This window comes from Pseudorasbora parva, chromosome 15 (genome assembly GCF_024679245.1).
Source record: "Pseudorasbora parva isolate DD20220531a chromosome 15, ASM2467924v1, whole genome shotgun sequence".
NCBI classification, from domain to species: domain Eukaryota; kingdom Metazoa; phylum Chordata; class Actinopteri; order Cypriniformes; family Gobionidae; genus Pseudorasbora; species Pseudorasbora parva.
Genome location: NC_090186.1, coordinates 5,464,593 through 5,482,745, shown reverse-complemented (window position 1 = coordinate 5,482,745; position 18,153 = coordinate 5,464,593). Strand labels below are relative to the sequence as shown.

Genomic DNA, 18,153 nt, shown 5'->3' with positions numbered 1-18,153 from the left:
CTTGGGACAAAGTGCACGGCCCCGCTTAGAAAAGTACAGAGGAAAAAGAGAAATTACAAAAGTCCCTTAAGAGAAAGTGGGAAAACTGATTACTAACATTACTCTGAGGCAAAAAGAATCAGAACAACGGAATCGCATAAGCTACATTATTTTATATACCACATAATCATTTCCAGTCAGATCATCTATTATCCGTTTATTATTATTAATATAATTTTGTCTTGCTAGGCATGATTCATTTTTTCTTTTATTATTCAGTATGTATTGATTAGCCTACAGTTTTTTTGGAGTCGACTCCAACTCTCACCGTGGGAGTCGATGGAATCAAATGGGGTCGGGAATAATACAAGATTGTAGTCGTTATACACAATAAAATATGTCCAATTTAGCGATGACCTTATAAGTACCTAGCCATCAACACTACCCTGTCTGTTACCTATAGCTACTATAAGGGATTAGAGAATCAGTAAGCAAGTGAGCGATCTCGGACACGGCAAAAGAGTCGATTCCCGGAATCGATTCTCTTAAAGCACTTCAAAACCATGTTCAAAACAAAGAGATTTGACTTCGGTAATAGAAGTGCGTGGATGTGATTATCACTTAACTTAAAAAAAACAAAAAAAACACACCGTTTCGTTCACGAACAGCCTCGCTGTCTCTGAATGTTTATTTCAGAGCATGTTTTGTCGTAGTAAGTAACCAGGAAGTAAACATAAAACTGCAGTCTTGTTAAAAGGAGATACACTCTTGAAAATGGTTTTGGAGCACATTTTGCTGTCTTTAGCCTCGGTGCATTGGACAGATGCGGGGACTGTGCTACTGTTGTTCCTCATCTTTCTTCTAATCTCAGACCAGCTAAGAAACAGGAAGCCAAGAAACTATCCCCCCGGACCCACACCTCTTCCTTGTGTTGGGAATGTTTTCCACCTGGATGTTACACAACCTCATAATCATTTAACTAAGGTAATTTACGTTCCCCCGTCCCCACTAATGCTGTGATTTCAAAGTATGATTATATAATGTGTTTATTTCAGATAGGGTCTAGTAGTATGTCTTAATCCCTGAGTGTTTTCTTTATTTCTTTTCAACTGTTTCCCTGCAGTTGTCAGACCACTATGGCAACATTTTCAGCTTGCGGCTGGGAAGCTTAAACACTGTTGTTGTGAATACCTACAGCATGGTAAAGAAAGCTCTTGTCGATCAAGCAAACAACTTCACAGGACGCCCAACCAATGACGTGCTGAAAAAAATAATCAAGTGCCAAGGTATACATAAATGTTGGGGAGAAGGCATCAAATTAGATTCTAATGCTCTCTAAATACTGTAATACTGTATCACATCTTTCATATTGTGTAATGTCTGGCAACAGGTGTAACCTTCAATAATGGCTACAGCTGGAAGCAGCAGAGGCGTTTCACTATTAGTACTCTCAAATATTTCGGTGTGGGAAAGAGGAGCCTTGAATTCATCATCATGGAAGAGTACAAATTTCTGCACAAGACCATCATGGATACCAATGGTAAAGATCAGCAGCATTGCTGAGAGAATTAGGTTTACTGTGCTTGTTTGTTATAATCAGAATTTTGTATTATATTTGTATTGCGTTTAATATTTAAGGAATAAGTCACTTTTAAGTATTTCTAAACTGATTTAGGTTTAGAAATGCTTAAAAATAAAAGGCATTATTGTTGTATTCTCTAACTGGAGTATTACAGATAATAACCCTCTGGTGCTTTACGTTTTGAACTGTTTTGATTGGTATGATGAAGGGGACTTTATGGCACTACTTGCTGTATGAACACATTTATTTTTCAAAAAATACCGCCATAAAAAACAAGCAAAACAGCCATGTGAAGTAGACTTGTCTAAAGCTTTATCAGTGTCTACACTAAGTGCAAATAGCCCACCTTGTTGGCAAATGCTATTTACACTAACTCCACCCTCTGATGTCTGGTTGGGCCTAGTCTCGGCCTCATACATCACGTCAAGGACCGTTGGCTGAATGTGTGATGCATATGGCACGCTTATCTGGAAACACTTCAGGAGTTTTGAGGTTGTCCTCTGTTTTGTTGAATTCTACAGAACGTCTGCGAGATGAATGTGTTTTGCGTTCTCTAGCGCCTTACGGACGTCAAACTCCCTAATGGAAGAAGAATGCTGTAGTGTTTACAACTGACAATGAGTGATTACCAGGATCAACCAAACGCTGGATTTTTACAAAAGTGTTTGAATGTACACCATTCTGTTATTGCAGGGACATCGACTTTACATTTTCACGCCCCTAACAATAAACTGTGATTGGTTGCATTGACTGACATTGGTTGCATGTCAGTCAAACCCCCTTTTGGGCGTTCCTTTATCAATGAAAGCTGCGATAGAGTCCAGTCCTTCTTCCGTCAGTCTAAAGGTGTGGCTACGTGAGACTTGGTTGGGCCAGACAAAATTATTTTAAGAAATAGGATTGTTTACAGTATAAATGGTTTAGGCCACTGCCGCTATTTATATCCAAATGCAAATTTAAACCCACTATATAAAAAGAGAGTCATCTATTTATTTTTCGAATACATGTATAATTTTATATAGAAAAAAATGCTGCATAACTTAGAGGTGAATATCGTCTCGTACCATGAAACCTGCTAAAAATATGAAATATTATAGAATAAATATAATTGAAATAATACATATATTTAAAAAAAAAATTCTTTGGTATATTTTGACTGCCGAAGATCACAAGTTTGACCCCTAACTAAGTGAGGATTACCAGAGGGATAAGGACATAAGATGTAAGGACAACCAAAATATCATTCCTTTGACAAGCAAGCAACAACTTAGTATTTGTATAGCAATACACTAAAATGAAAGTTATTTTGAAACTGAAACCATCTTTACCTGTCATTTTGTTCTGTTAGGAGTGCCATTCGATCCTCATTACTTAGTTAACAATGCCGTCTCCAACATCATCTGCTCCATGGTGTTTGGCAGGAGGTTTGAGTACACTGACCAGAGGTTTCTGAACATGCTTAGTCTGATGTCTAAAGCCCTTAAGCTACAAACTTCCGTGTGGATACAGGTACTACAATTATCATTCTGACGATGAGATAAAAAGATGTGGAGATATGGTGTCATTAGCACTCATGAAGTGCACTAGTTGAAAACGACATGAATATAATAATGGTGCCCACCCAAGTTGACCTGCTCTGTGTCCATTATAGCTTTACAGTGTGTTCCCCCGTGTTATGGGCCTCCTCCCAGGACCTCATAAAGACCTGTTTTCCTGCTTCAATCAAGTTTGTGCTTTTATTAGAGAAGAGGTGGACAAGCATCATGCAGACTGGGACCCTTCTTCACCCAGAGATTTTATAGACTGCTATCTTACTGAGATCCAGAAGGTACTGTTATTCTCTATCACAGACATTTTGAAGAAAATATGACTTTTTATAAACACAGAAATATTCAATTTTTTTTAGTTAGTTTGCTTTATCCATCATGTCTACTAGGCGTGGGAATCCCAGGGTACGTCATGATACACGGCTCATGATATCATCACAATACAGCAATCCTGTAATAATCAATATATCTCTAGACAATCCTACATCATGGTATCAGTCTAACTATGAAAACAAAATGCCTGTGAAAAGGTTAAGTGCAGGTATTCCAGACTTTGGACTTAAACGTGGCTGTTATTTTACTCACACTGCTGTCTGTCATCTTATTAAAAACTTCTTAGTTAAATTATGTTCACGTTTCCCTTATTTATGTGTTGAGCGCCACCTTGAGGAGCCATGAAGTAGCCACGCTGGGAGCAGGGAAATCTATTTATGGCTCCTTATTTTATTATATAAAATAATTTTGTTACCATTTACCAATACCATTTTGTTATATAATGGTACATGCACTTTTACAAGTTGATTGTACATCAATGTGTGTTGGTAGTGACTGTACACAACCATCCTATAATGATAAAAATCCATTAAGTGTTTTTTTAAATCTCCTTATATGTTTTCACCTGTCTGAAATCAAGGCGTTCGATGTGTGACGTCACGATCGGACACCCCTCCCACGATTGTTGATTGACAGCAGCGTTTCAGCTCAGACCCGCCCTGAGCAAGTACAAGCTGTCCGCCATTGTGGATACGCTGGAGCAGAATGGTGTCTAAGCGATTGTGGTGTTCTGTTCTTGGGTGTAATAATGAACACAGCAGTCATTTTGATGTTGATATATCTGATATATCGAATTGATGCGGTTGAGCTCGCACAGATGTGTCCTAAGAGACTCGCGTTGTCAAACTTTCTCCTGTTGTCTAAGCAACGCTTCACACTCAAAGCCCCCACAGAAAAGAGGGGCGGGGTGAGCACAGCTCATTAGCATAAAAGGCACATGCACAGAAACGGCTTGCTGAAAACAGATGCTTTTCACCAGGTTAAATTCTTTAGAATACTAAATAGAATTTTTTATTAAAGTATATTACAAAGTTTTAATTTAGACACTAAATAATCGTATTAACTTGTACAAAAATGGCATTATATGACCCCTTTAATTAAAATATCAATATTTGGTACCAGCATATCAATTATCGCATCGCACGGAGACGTGCAATGATATATTACCCTGTCGATATTTTGTCCCACCACTAATGTCTACCCTGTGCTGGTTATAATGTCTCTGTTCTTTTTAGAGGAAAGATGATCTGGAAGCAGGATTTAATGAAGAGGGTCTGCAATATGCTGTGCTTGATTTGTTTGTGGCTGGAACTGAGACCACATCTACCACTTTACTGTGGGCCTTAGTATACATGATGAAATACCCAGAAATCCAAGGTAAACTGCTCCAGATTAACAGTTTTGTCCATACTTGGAAATATAATGCAAAATGCAGACACATCATAGGCTAATAAGGATCATAAACTAATTTGACTACAATTATATTCATTAAATATGTTAGACACATGTTGTGGAATTTTGGTATCTAATATCATATTCATATGCTCAGAAAAGGTGCAGGCAGAAATAGACGAAGTAGTTGGAGCGTCGCGCCGACCCAACATAGCTGACCGACCCAGTATGCCGTACACTGACGCCGTTATCCATGAGGTCCAGAGAATGGGCAACGTTGTGCCCCTTAGTGTGCCCAGAATGACTAATGAAGATGCAATATTGGAAGGATATTTCATTCCGAAGGTGAGATGAATGACAAAACTTAGCAAACCTTTATAGCATTGGCATGATTTTGTATATAAGCCGACTTTTAAACCAACATACTTGCCATACCAGACCCCTTAACTATCACCGTCCATCACCTCTTTTTTAGTAATCACATATTTTAGTAATCATCATGAATTAGGTATCATCCGAAAGCTTACATAATCATTTGGAAATTGGAAGTTGTGTTACCATGGAAACGGTACTTTAAATTATTTAGCATGCTCCTCCATAGTGGGTGGGGTCAGGTTTCATATTTAAAAAAAATTATTTTAACTACTTTAAAGTCAAAACCTTTTCTTATCTTGACATGACACAGGTCTGTCAGAACGTTCTGAACTCTGAAGGTTCCATAATTGATGACTATTTTGTGATAAAAGTAATATTTGGACAGAAATTGATTAATTTGTTGCAGAAGATTGCATGGGATGTGGGAGACACCCCTGGTGGTCATTTTTGGTAAAGCGCATAAAGAAAATGCTATAGGATCTTCGATTTTTGTCTTTGAAATTTTTTGGAACACAACTTGGTTAGATGTATGGATTTGATAATATAGTAATTTTAGAGAGTAAATTATTTTGTAAAGTATATATTTTATATTAAATAAAAAAAAATATTACAGCACATGATTTACAGTGATTTTAACTTCCATAACTTTGTCAAACTTTCATTAAAGTGCTTTCACTTCAGCGATAATCTACTGAGTGTATATTCCAAAGCATTGTTTAATTACAAATTTAAATTTGGATCATGCATTTTCACATCAATTCCCAAAAAGGGGGGTGACAGTTAAAGGGTTAATCGGTACTTAAACAATTTTTGCCATTAGTTTTTGCCTCAGCTGCTGACATGGCATGGCAATTAATATGCACCATGGAATAGTTTATGTTGGTCCATTTGTCCTTTTTTTCTACATTTAAGGGTACACAGATCATTCCTAACCTGACCTCAGTACTGTTTGATCCGACCAAGTGGAAGACTCCACATTCATTTGACCCTGAGCATTTTCTGAACACACAAGGCGAGTTTGAAAAACCTGAAGCCTTTATTCCTTTCTCAGTAGGTAAGCAGACTTTTTTTGTCTTTATAAAAATGTATACATAAGATATTGCACAAGTTTGCATATACACTTTAAAACATGGTTTGAGATTCTGTACAGTATAAACGTATCTGTCTTTATTTCATCCTCTCAAGGAAAACGATCTTGTCCAGGAGAATCGCTTGCCCGAATGGAGCTCTTTCTCTTCTTCACATCCTTTCTGCAATCCTTCACTCTCTCTCCTCCAGAGGGAACTCAAACTAGCTTGGACTTTAAATTCGGAATGACACTTTCCCCAAAGCCGTTTCAAATAAGTTTCACTCCTCGTTGATTAATGTGTACATTTTACATCAGTGCTCCATATTTAAAGTAGAATTATACTGTTTCTTCATCTGACATTGTTTAAAATGATCTAAACCAAATAAAACTGCAGCTTCAAGTAGACAAATGAAGCTTCTAACCTTTTTAAAAATGTCTCTCATTGTAACATACTGCTCTGAGACAAAGGCTGAAGATCCAAATGCAGTATTTATTGAAAGGGTAATCCACAATCATAGTCAACACTACAGACAAGGTCAAATCACAGGTAGGCAGTGTAAACATGTCTATAATACATTAAAAATAATATTTTCCCCTTTTAATCCAGGTCACTTCCTAGATGCTGAGGGCAAATTCAGGTGAAGAGATGCTGCCTTGCCCTTTTCTGTACAGGAAAAATATTTTCTAGTAATCCTCATTTATATGATGAATGTTGTGCTGCAAAAAGTGAAGCTTAATATTTCTTACTCCTATAAAAAGTAATCAATTATGAGTGACTGTAAAGTGAACCAACTTTTCAAACTGATATCTTGTTTAAACAACACAAACAAAAGAAAACAAAGGAGAGAAAGGTGAAGGCTCCAGTTTAACTTTCGGTATATTACGTAATAGCCTTATATAAGGCATCAGGTGAATTTGTGCCATGAAAGGCAGATCAAATTAATGCAATGAGTAGATCATGTAAACTTTGTAAAATAGTTGTTGTAGTAGCCTACTTAAATTTAAACACTTAAACCTAACAGTACTACAAAATAAAGTACATCATGGACCTGCTGCGTCTTTACGAGTGGATCGATATCAGGACAGTTTTGATATTTTCCTGTGTGTTTTTACTGTTGGGTGATTATATCAGGCATAAAACACCGAAGAACTTTCCTCCTGGACCATGGGCTTTACCGATTATTGGACACCTTCATCTTGTTGATCATACAAAGATTCATCTTCAGGTGGCAAAGGTAAATATAATCTATAATTGTATTTTTACTAGAACAGTTATATATTTTGTTGACTTGTGTACTTAAATTATCCCAAATTTTTCCAAGAATGTTTAAATCCTGAGAAATCAGTGATTTTAACCCGGACACGGACTGCGACCGTCATGCGACCTATCAATGACATCATACCTGCGTTATCTTTGAATTCGGTTTTATTTTGTAGAAACCATGGAAACACCAAAGCCTCTTTAATATCTGATGTGTTTTATTAGACAGGAGAGCAACTGTTTGGATCATTGATGGACATAAACTAATGATTTTTCTCCAGCTCATCACAGTTAGTCTTATTGTTTAAATCTGGTGTTCTTGATTTACCGCCTAATATCCATCTCTCACTGCAGTGTGAACAAGTGTCTCATAGTAGCGCCGAGTGAACGCACAGAGTAGCATTATAACATCACTCTCAGCACACTCAGATGTGTGTGATATGATAAAGCAGCGCTGCATTCCCACACACACACACACACACACACACACGAGCCGAAGAAGCGGAAGTGCTCGTCTGACAGAATAAAAGCTCCTCTGATCTTGAGCCGTGTGTCGCTCGTCTCTCATTAGCAATCGCTCCAGCGTCTCGTTCCGCTCCACCCTGATTCATATACAGTAACGCTAATAAATCTGTAATACATTCGCTCATCCATCAATGTGATTTTTGCCCTAATCTTGTCTAATAATTTTCCACTGTTCGTCTCTAGAGGTGAAGATGACAACTCCCATGATTCTACAAATTCACTTATTCATCAAGCTACACCTGTGTTTAGAATAAGCAAACCCTAGCGGCGAAAATTACATATTGTGCCTTTAAGTGAACAGTCCTTAAGGACTGTTTTTATTTGTGCAAAAAACATTTTTAATAAATTATTATTTCAGTCTTAATTCAAGAGTGCCTCACCTGGTCCACAGTTTTATAGTTAACGTCAGTGAAGACATTTCCTAGGATGGGAAATATCAAAAACAAGCAGCTTTTAAAACCATGCACTCGTATAAAGAGTATACAATCATGGCTGAGTCCTTGGACAGCAAACCCCTGTAAGTAAACTTATTTCAGCTGTTGCAGAAAGGGTGTGTGTGAGAGACAGTTCACATGCAGTTTTTATCTAAGAGAACAGAAAACAGTTAAAATGGGTCTCTGTCCGCAGCAAGGGGGCATATGAACAGATCAGGAGCTGTTATGTAACTATGTTATGCAATGTCTATTGTTTATACTATAGTTTCCAACAAAAACACCAGCCCCCAGTCCAGCCTCCGTGTGAACTACAACTCATTGCAAAATAATCTTCACCAGGTCATAAATAATGGCTGAATTATACAGTTGAACTAAGAGATAAACCACACACACACACACACACGACAGCAGATATGAACATCTGTGCAATCATTGCAAAAGTGTTTTAGTAAGACAGTTCTTGATGAATAGTAGCACAGTCTATGTACATAATACGTGGTGTAATGCCACATATGAATGCCTTTACTGGAATCCAGAGCCTTTGTTTCTGAATGATTAAGTAGTTGAGAGGGTTGGGAGAAGTAATAAAACACCCTTGTTTTGCTCTTTTCCTCTTATTCACTGTGATATGTAGTGTAGGCCTAATACGTGCTGCTCCATTTTCACGTTCTAACTTTACCTATAACACTTTTTTAACATTGCATAAAATTAATACAATCCATTCAATTCAATAGTTCGAATTGATTGAACAAATAAACCCGTTAAAAGTGGACCTCTTGCACACCAGTAGTCAGACAGGGACATTTATCCTTAAAAAAAACAAGCACACACACTGAATCTAAAAGGGAGCTTGTTATGTGTGGTCTCTACACTGTACACATTAGTTCAGGATTGAAGAGGAAGAGGCCTCTCAGGGGTCTGGGGCCCGTGTTACATAACACCGCATCTGTTTTAGAAATGAGTCTGTGAAACATTCCTTCAATCGGTCGAAGTTTAAGTAAATAAAAGACGATAAAAGATATATTTTACATGACCTATGTTCAACTCGGGTGTAATTTATTTCCATGACATATGATTAGCTCCACTTCTATGCATCGTTTACACAGGCCATTAATACACATATGGATACATGAACAATTATACATAAGAAAACAAGTCTGCTATACAACATTTGAGAATAAGGTATATAAGAGACTCAGGTATAAACCTTATGTAGCCCCGCTCGTCCCTGGCCAAAAATAGTCACAGTAGGGCGGCATAAATCTGTTAAAAAAAAAAAAAAATCCTAAAATTGCATAGATAGACCATGATGTTGGAGATCACCATGATAGACCATGAGGATGTCTTCCAGTTTGTTGGAGGGACGTCTCTTCAAAAGTCATTAAATGTCCAACTGTTTGCTGGGTGTTCTTTCTTCCAGTTTGTATTTTTTATGAATTAAGCACTGGTTTTAAAATTGTCCTGGTCTACTGACATTTTTTTATGACATCCGCTTTAGAAAACATTACAATGCATTATATAATTTGTTAAATCTAAAATAAGTAAAATTTACTCCACCAGCTAACTATTTGACAGCCATAGAAATATAAAGAGAAACAGTACATAACCTAATAAATCATAAAAATAATTAGTTTTTATCCCTATGTTTACTATATTTATTTGTTTGATCAGTGTCGTTGTGGGTTTTGTTTCTTTTGCTATTGTCGGCTATAATGACCTTTGAAATCAAACCAAACTGAAATCATTTGATATGGAACTGCAGTGTGGTCCAAACCTGCTGGAAATACGTTAGTTTTGCGTTTCACTGAAAACAATTGCATACCTTAGTACGTTCGTCAACCAGTCAGAATCAAGCATTCAGCAGCCCAGTATAATTTGGCGTCGCTAGTGCCATGCTCTACTGTTTGCATTACAGGAAGTGAAATGAAGATTGCAATGATACTGCATTTTGAAAATGGTAACAAAGTAAAACTTGTGATTTCATTACGGTTGATGTTCAGCCAGAAAACAACATATCAGAAAAAATTGAATTTGTCTGATTTGAATGACTTTGCTTTGTTCTAGCGTGAGGACACACAAACGCGGAAGGGAGCAGGAGCATTTGTGAACCAAAGCTCGCCCTCCAAACTGGGTTCCTCTCCTGGACATTTGGAGATGGAGAACTGCTGCAGAAGGGACGTGAAGAACAGGAAGAGCACATTACGAGCCAGCTGCTCTCCCACACACGCTCTCTTACCTGTAAGCAAATGCCAAAAGGCAAATTTACACTTCATATTGTAGCATTGACAAGAAAAAAAGAAAGAAAAAAAACTAAGAATGGCTATATCGCTGCTAACCCAGGAAACCCAGCATGCCTATGGAAGCTTGTTTTCGCCACATAGTTGCGACTCTAATTAATGACATAAATTTCATTTTTGAGTGAACTAACCCTTTAATTACTTCACCTGTCATTCAATATGTTATGCCTGATCGGTGCACACATTGGTTAGTTTATTTTTATTTATAAAAGCATATCCTCTTCAACTCAGTGTAGTTAGGTACATCAAGTTAAATTAGTGTGTGCTGGACTCATTCTTGTGTGTTTAATACCAGAAGTCCAAAAGAAAAATAGCATTTTACTTTTTAAGAAGATCTATCAAGTGGTGTGTTTACAAAGCATTACCTGCTGAAAATGGCATGAAGGCATCTCTCTTCCTAAACTGGCCATTTTCATCCAGGAAGTGTCCTGGGTTAAAGGTGTCTGGGGTTTCCCATTCGTTTGGATCATGCAGGACTGAAGACAGGTTTGTTGTAATAGAGGTGCCCTAATAAAGAGAGAATGAAAACATTTGCTGTTTTACAGCATCCAGTACATAAACTGATGTCTTAAGAATTTTATGCCAACATCAGATAATTTTCTATACATATGAAAATACTTATAAGTCTATATTTCAACCAAGATTGAACTAATCTCAAATGAAATAGAATATAATTCATACCTTAGGAATGAAGTATCCCCCTAGTGTTGTGTCTTTAACAGATTGCTTAGGGAATCCCAGTGGAACAATATCCCCAAATCTTTGAATCTCATGGGTGACAGCAACAGTGTAGGGCATATTATCTCTGTCGGCTAAGCAAGGTTGACGTGACTGTCCGATCTCCCTGTCTATCTCTGCCTGGACCTTTTCTGAATGGGAAATACAAGTTAGTTATAATTTGTATGTGGAATATGCTTTAACCAATAAATAAAAACTTAAACCACACTAACCCTGTATTTCTGGAAATTTGATCATAAAAAGTAGACCCCAGCGCAATGTAGTAGCGCCGGTCTCTGTCCCGGCCTCAATCACATCTAGGCAAGTTATCACTAATGATTCGATGTTAAAACCAGCCTCAGGGTCACTCTTTTTCTGGGGAGGAGGGGCAGTATTGGATTATTGAACATTTGAATTAAACAGTGTTGGGCATGTTACTTAAAAAAAGTAATTAGTTACTAGTTACTTATCACAAATAGTAACTGAGTTACATCAATATAAGTAATATAACCAGAGAATGTAACTACTGTGTTACTTTCTTTTATTAAATGTTCAAATATGTCAAATAACTTGGATGCCCCCAATATTAAATATGTTAAATTAAGGATTTGGACACTAAATAGAATAAATTATTATTATAAACATTGTACATTAATCTACACTATTGTAATGTTGCTGTTGGACAATAAAGACACCTATCAAATTCAATACATTATTGTAAATATTATCACTCGGCTTACTATATTGTAAACATAGTCAGTACTATACTACTCCTTTGGTGGTGGAGCTCACATTATCACCTCACCTGGGTTAATAGCTAATCATTTTGTGGCCGCATGTGACGATGTGAGAAGATGCTTCATTAGATTAGAATTACTTGCCACCGATGTGCACGTTAATTAATCATCCTTACCTTTCACCTCAACGAGGGGAAAGTGGTGTTTATACTTCCAGTTTGCGAAAGCTACATTTGAATTTGTTGGACTTGCCATCGCTTTTTTGCTTTTTTGTGTGTGTGTGTGCGTTTGTGTGTGTGTGTGTGTGTGTGTGTTTAAACTGCACCAAAACACTGTGAAGCTACTTTGAAACAATCGTCATAGTAAAAGTGCTATATAAATAAAGTATTGATTGATTTATAAACAAATCATCATCAGTTATGTGTGCACCCCCCCCCCCCCCCCCCCCAACACGTGTGCACACACACACACACCAACACCCAGAGAAAAAATACGATGCAGGTCCGCCTGACAGAGCGCGCGTGTTCGGATGAAAACCGCTTCAGTGAGCTCAATTAGTTATTGTAACGCCACATTTTTTTCTTGGTAACGGTAACGGCGTTGTAGCGGGCAAAACTTTAATTCGTATGATTACTTGTTACTGAAAACTAATTCCGTTAGTAATGCCGTTTATGTATAACGCTGTTATTCCCATCACTGGTTACAGTAACTAATTATTTTAAACGTAACTGAATTACTTTACCAATTAGGCCTACTGTAGGCCTATATCAAAAGCAATTAGTGACTAGGGAAAGTAATTTTATGTTACTTTTATGTTTGCTTTTATGTTTGCTTTTATGTTTGCTTTTATGTTTGCTTTTATGTTGGCTTTTTGAATATGAACTGTACTGAAGAGTTAAACACAAACGTGACTTTTAGAGCTAGCTATATAGTAATTAACAGGGCAAAAATGGTGTTCCTTTATTAAATGTACAGCGCAAGAATTGAAGATTTGTTTTATATTCATTTTGCGGAGAGGTGTAAGGTAAGACAACCTGCATGTTTTTATTTTTTTTATTTGTTTATATTGTGTAGCCCGTTTCTTTTGCGAGCGCCTATACAATCAGCCTAACTTCAACTTATCAAAAATGTATTTTTACTGTGGTGGTGATAGTAGGCTAAACATTTGAAGTAACATTGTGAAGCTTTAAGTGTTTGATATCTATGGATTTTATTATAGGCAAGAGAAGTCCAGGGTTAATTTGAGAGCCTAAACCTGGGTTAACTCACTGTTGGTCGCTGCGCCGCTTGGTCGTCACTTTAAAAAATAAATACAAATAATTTAACAAACAAAAAAAATGCTCCAAACATTTTTCTAAATTAACTTAATAAAGAAACAAAATATAACTACTTTGACATTAAAAACAAAACTGAACTATTTTAATAGCTGCAACAATGTGTAGCTACCTAACAAAGGCCGGGGTAGGGCCTAGATTTGAGTTTCTTGTCGACAAGTGTTCATTTTTCAAAACAAACAAAAGTAATGTGAGTAACAAACTCATTTAAATTTCAGTAATTGTAATTGCATTAAAAAAATATTTAGTTACATGCGTGTTACCGCTAAAAGTAGTGGAATAACAGTAACGCATTAGCCTAGTTTGTAGTGCCTTAATCCAAACACTGAAATTAAATAATTAAGAAAAAATCCCACTTCAATGTACCTTTTCCATCTCAGTCAGGTAGTTGTCTATTAAGTCGCGTGGGTTTAAAGGGTCCCAGTCCACTCTGTGTTTACTGATTTCTCCTTTCAGGAAGTCTATGATCTCTATATAGTTGGAAAAGATGGTCTGGTGGGGGCCAGGTAAATATTCCAAGAGCCAAGGACAGGCATTATAGAGCTGTAAGAGATTATATACCGGGTGATGAATGCAGATTTTTAACAGTAATGTCTAAAGATGCTGTGATAAATCAGTACCTGTGCTCTGGGAGAGCCTGCTAACTGAACACATTCATTGTCAAGACACAGAATTCTTTTGTAACATTCATCATGATAGTCAAAGCGTTGTCCAAATAGCAAACAGGCAACGGTGTTTGAGACCGCACCGTTTAAGATGACCATAGGGTTGAAAGGTCCTGTTTGGGAGAAAGCAAGGATATTTATCAAACTGGCTAATTGTTTTCAATCCTTCTTGGCCACAATGAACTAAACTTCTCCAGACATTTAGACAATACCTTTTTCTGTCCTAAAAGCATCACAAAGGTAGACAGACTCTTGTTGGATCCTGAGCTCAAGATTTTTCCTCTCCTCTCCAAAGGTCCGCAAATGGGAGGCAGCAAACTTCCTATGCGTCTTCCACGGGTATCCATTACTCATTGTTAAACCTACATGACATGGAAACATAAAAGTTTGATTATCATTAAGAAATCTCCAACTCCATTTAATGATAATAATTGTTTTAAGTTTAAGCATTACTATCAGTTAACTTACCAATTGCCTTGTAAATTTTATGAAACAGTGGGACATGTGGACGGTCGATGAAACTGTCGTTATGAGTAATGAGGGCCTCCTTTACCATTTTATATCCAGACACGATCACCAATTTCTCACTGCCCACTCTTAGGCTGAACACCTTCCCGTAGACTTCAGCCAACTGAAATAAAAAATAGATTTATTTGGTCTTAGTGACTTAGTAAGTTCTCTTGACTACCCCTAACTCTTCACATATTTAGGAACTGGTTTAACACTAAAATGCTTTGTGAAATACTCTTAGAGCCAAAATGTAGGAGTCCTAAAATTCAGACTGACATTCCCAATATTAAGAGTTTCTTCTAAATTGGCAAGTTAGGAGCTACTTTTAGCCTAACAATGTTTTGTGAATACACCCCCAAGAACATTAATATAGTTTTTAAAAAAATGATCCAGAAACAGGAAAATAAATGAAATCAGCGGTAAAACGAATGTATGTTTGAGCTCCTACCTCATGCATGGTCCTAAAATCCATCTTAGTGAAGATAGTTCCCAGGAATGGCAGAGGCCAGGGTCCTGGGGGGAAATTGGAAGGATTCTTGTTTTTGATTATATCAGCAATAAGCAGAAATACAAAAAATAAAATGATCCAGCTTTTAAAATCAAAGCTGTCAAATATGAAGTGCATCATGGTGGAAGAGCAAATGGCAGGTTCCCTTTAACTTGGTCTTGTTTGAGATCTGTGGTCTGTAAAAGTTCATGGTACAAGTCTTTTGTACAGGACTGAGGGGAGGAGTTAGTCCCTATATTACGTAAGGCACACCAGATTCCAGAAAGGACAGAGAATGGGACCAAGGTTGCTACCCGTCCCATGAAATACGGATTCATCCCGTTTGTTCATTTTGAGTAAAATGCCATTCAGTTTTAGTCTTTTTTACGTCACCTGAGTTGTTTTAGTTGACTCAATCTACAGTAGATTTAGTCAACTAAAATCTAATGAGTTTCACCCAGAAGTGAAAATGTTAAGTTTATCTGACCCCCAGGGCATCCAAGATGTAAGTGTTTGTTTCACAAATATAAAGCACCAAATATAAAGATATCCCAGCTGACATTAAAATTGATTTTTAATTATGAACATAGGACTGACTGACCTGAAGGAAAATGCTAAATCTTAATAGAAGTAATTAATATACTCTCTCATTTAATCTCTATCACAATAATACGAGCATCAATGAGAACAAACATGTTTACTTTGCTAAAAATGGTAGGGCTGGGAATCGATTCCAAAAAGAATCGATTCCTCGATTCCAAGGCGTTGGGAATCGAGAGTCGATTCCATCGCGGGGAATCGACTCCTCTTTATTCACTTGTCTCTCGCTTACTAATAATGATTGGAAGTCTATTTATTTTTTGCAAAAGGTTCTTTTGAACAGTTAGTTTCAAATTACGAGTTAAAAATAAAGCAATTCAGCGGTTTTTTTGCGTCATTGTGTGATGACGTCACTAGAACGTAATTCTAACTACTTATTTTTATGGTATGAAACGTTCAAATCAAGCCGTATGTGAACGCATATTGCTGATTATTACTATACCTTTCCTTCACTTAGTTTAATAGTGTTTATTGTCATTGTTTCCTTCTGTGATCCTGCATCGTGGACAAGTTTGCTACATTTTGCACACAAAAACATAATTTTAAATTGTGAAATGGTTCTGTTATCCACAACGGTAGGTTTTGAGCGCTGCTTACAGATGCAGATGTGAGGGTCTTATTTCAATTTTCTATTTTCTTTTATTTTCATTAATCCATTGATAACTGAAAGAAAATGTGCCTAGACTAGAGTACAGCTTAATGACCGAGTCTATGTTGCTATAGTAATGAACGCAACTTGCTCGCGCATCTGATTGACAAATAAACTGCGCACTCTTATATAATTTTTTTTCTTTAATATTGTGGTTATTTTACCTCGTACATTCTGTGCAAGCACTTATTTGAATGTAGTCATTTAACTTAACTGTGCACATGCATTTTAGACATGTCATGTAGTTTTAAACATGCAATAAATGCACATCCATGAATAATGTGCTATCCTTTGATTTATTACGCTAAATCGCATTTACTTCTGGGCTATATGGGCCATTTCAGGAGAATCCATCATTTAAAATTCATCAGAGTTATGGAAATGTATCATCATTTTACAAATAAAGTTTCGGAGAAGGATACTTTCTACATCCTTGTATCCTGCGGTCACTCCGGAACTAGGTTCACCATCGATTTTGTTAAAAAAAAGAAGAATCGAAAAGGAATCGAAAACAACAGTGCGGAATCGATTCTTGGAATCGACTCCGTCGATTCCGGAAACAGGAATTGGAATCGGAATCGATTCCAAAAATTTCGGAATCGACCAGCCCTAAAAAATGGTTGCTAATGGTGTCTCTGATACAGAGAACTGTTGAAGCGGCAGCCGTGTTTTATCGTGAATAAGTTAATTGACCAATCAGACTCAGGGAGTGGAACTAACATTTTATAATAACGTAATGTTATGAATATCGACTAGCAAACAGTGTTGCCTTTTTAAGCAAAAAGGTCATAATGGTTGGTGTAAATACAGTGGCGGAGCTAGGCCCCCTGGCCTAATTTGGCCACCCTGCTCACAACTGCTGTGTATATATTTGTTTTTTTTTAGTAGAATGAAGTAATTTTTGTTTATTTAAACGCAGAACCGTCTCTTTAATACCACAGAAACGTAATACTTACATGTAAGATGTACGCGCACTCCAACATCGCCTCAGCGACAGGCTGAGTGCGGAAAAGGTCCTGAATGAGCTTCAGCAGGACAACAGTGAATACTATGGACTTAAACTGGTGGGTTGCAAGACAGTTTTTAGTGAGTCACATACATTGTGTGGTCAAAGAAACAATAATATAATTCTCTGTTTTTTCGATGCCATTGTTTTTTTTTGAAAGACGTGTGTGAAAACTGGTGACACTTCTGTTATATTCCGGTAGAAGCGTTGTCCTGATTCAGTATGCGGTCAGATGAGATGTTATTAGTCTATATGTCAGTAAAACCTAGAAAAACTAAATTTCCTGTCCTCAGTGTGCGCAGTTATTGTGCTCAGGGCGCGCGCACTATATCACGCGAAAATGTGGCGCGCTCATCCGCGTTGTATATCACGTCAAATAAAGCGCAAAAGAAACTACGACGAACGTGCAAAATCATATTTCTGTAATCTTTTAAAGCATGAAATAACAAAACAAAATGTGTTTAAAGTTGCATTAAAACTGCGAAATTTTATGTCATGTTTTTAACAAATAAATGTGAGCGCTGTGCATTTATACTGAAAGATGGGGGCTAATTTTGCTTTAACTTGTAAAGTATAAAAACAACAATGGATAAAATTTAAATCCATAAAATAAAATGTTGACTTTTGGCCTTATTATATAATTTAAATAAATTA

The 18,153-nt window shown here is 36.9% G+C and overlaps 2 protein-coding genes across 3 annotated transcripts; one reads left to right on the top strand and one right to left on the bottom strand.

Annotated features, from left to right (window-relative positions):
* Nucleotides 1–93: 93 nt before the first annotated feature.
* Nucleotides 94–9,388, top strand: LOC137040980 (cytochrome P450 2J2-like). 2 transcript variants are annotated; one of them, XM_067416862.1, is made up of 9 exons: nucleotides 94–963; nucleotides 1,103–1,265; nucleotides 1,370–1,519; nucleotides 2,910–3,070; nucleotides 3,213–3,389; nucleotides 4,677–4,818; nucleotides 4,991–5,178; nucleotides 6,121–6,262; nucleotides 6,394–7,397. In XM_067416862.1, the coding sequence occupies exons 1-9, from the start codon at nucleotides 754–756 to the stop codon at nucleotides 6,567–6,569; spliced, it is 1,509 nt and encodes a 502-aa protein (XP_067272963.1). In that variant the 5' UTR covers nucleotides 94–753; the 3' UTR covers nucleotides 6,570–7,397. The 2 variants fall into 2 exon arrangements, with proteins under 2 accessions (XP_067272963.1, XP_067272964.1); XM_067416863.1 differs by lacking the exons at nucleotides 6,121–6,262; nucleotides 6,394–7,397 and adding an exon at nucleotides 7,410–9,388.
* Nucleotides 9,389–9,532: 144 nt separating this feature from the next.
* On the bottom strand, nucleotides 9,533–15,447 carry LOC137040987 (cytochrome P450 2J2-like). The gene is made up of 9 exons (XM_067416872.1): nucleotides 15,206–15,447; nucleotides 14,716–14,878; nucleotides 14,460–14,609; nucleotides 14,203–14,360; nucleotides 13,949–14,125; nucleotides 11,745–11,886; nucleotides 11,476–11,663; nucleotides 11,160–11,301; nucleotides 9,533–10,733 (listed from the first exon to the last, which is right to left on the bottom strand). The coding sequence occupies exons 1-9, from the start codon at nucleotides 15,383–15,385 to the stop codon at nucleotides 10,558–10,560; spliced, it is 1,476 nt and encodes a 491-aa protein (XP_067272973.1). The 5' UTR covers nucleotides 15,386–15,447; the 3' UTR covers nucleotides 9,533–10,557.
* Between the last annotated feature and the right edge of the window lie 2,706 nt (nucleotides 15,448–18,153).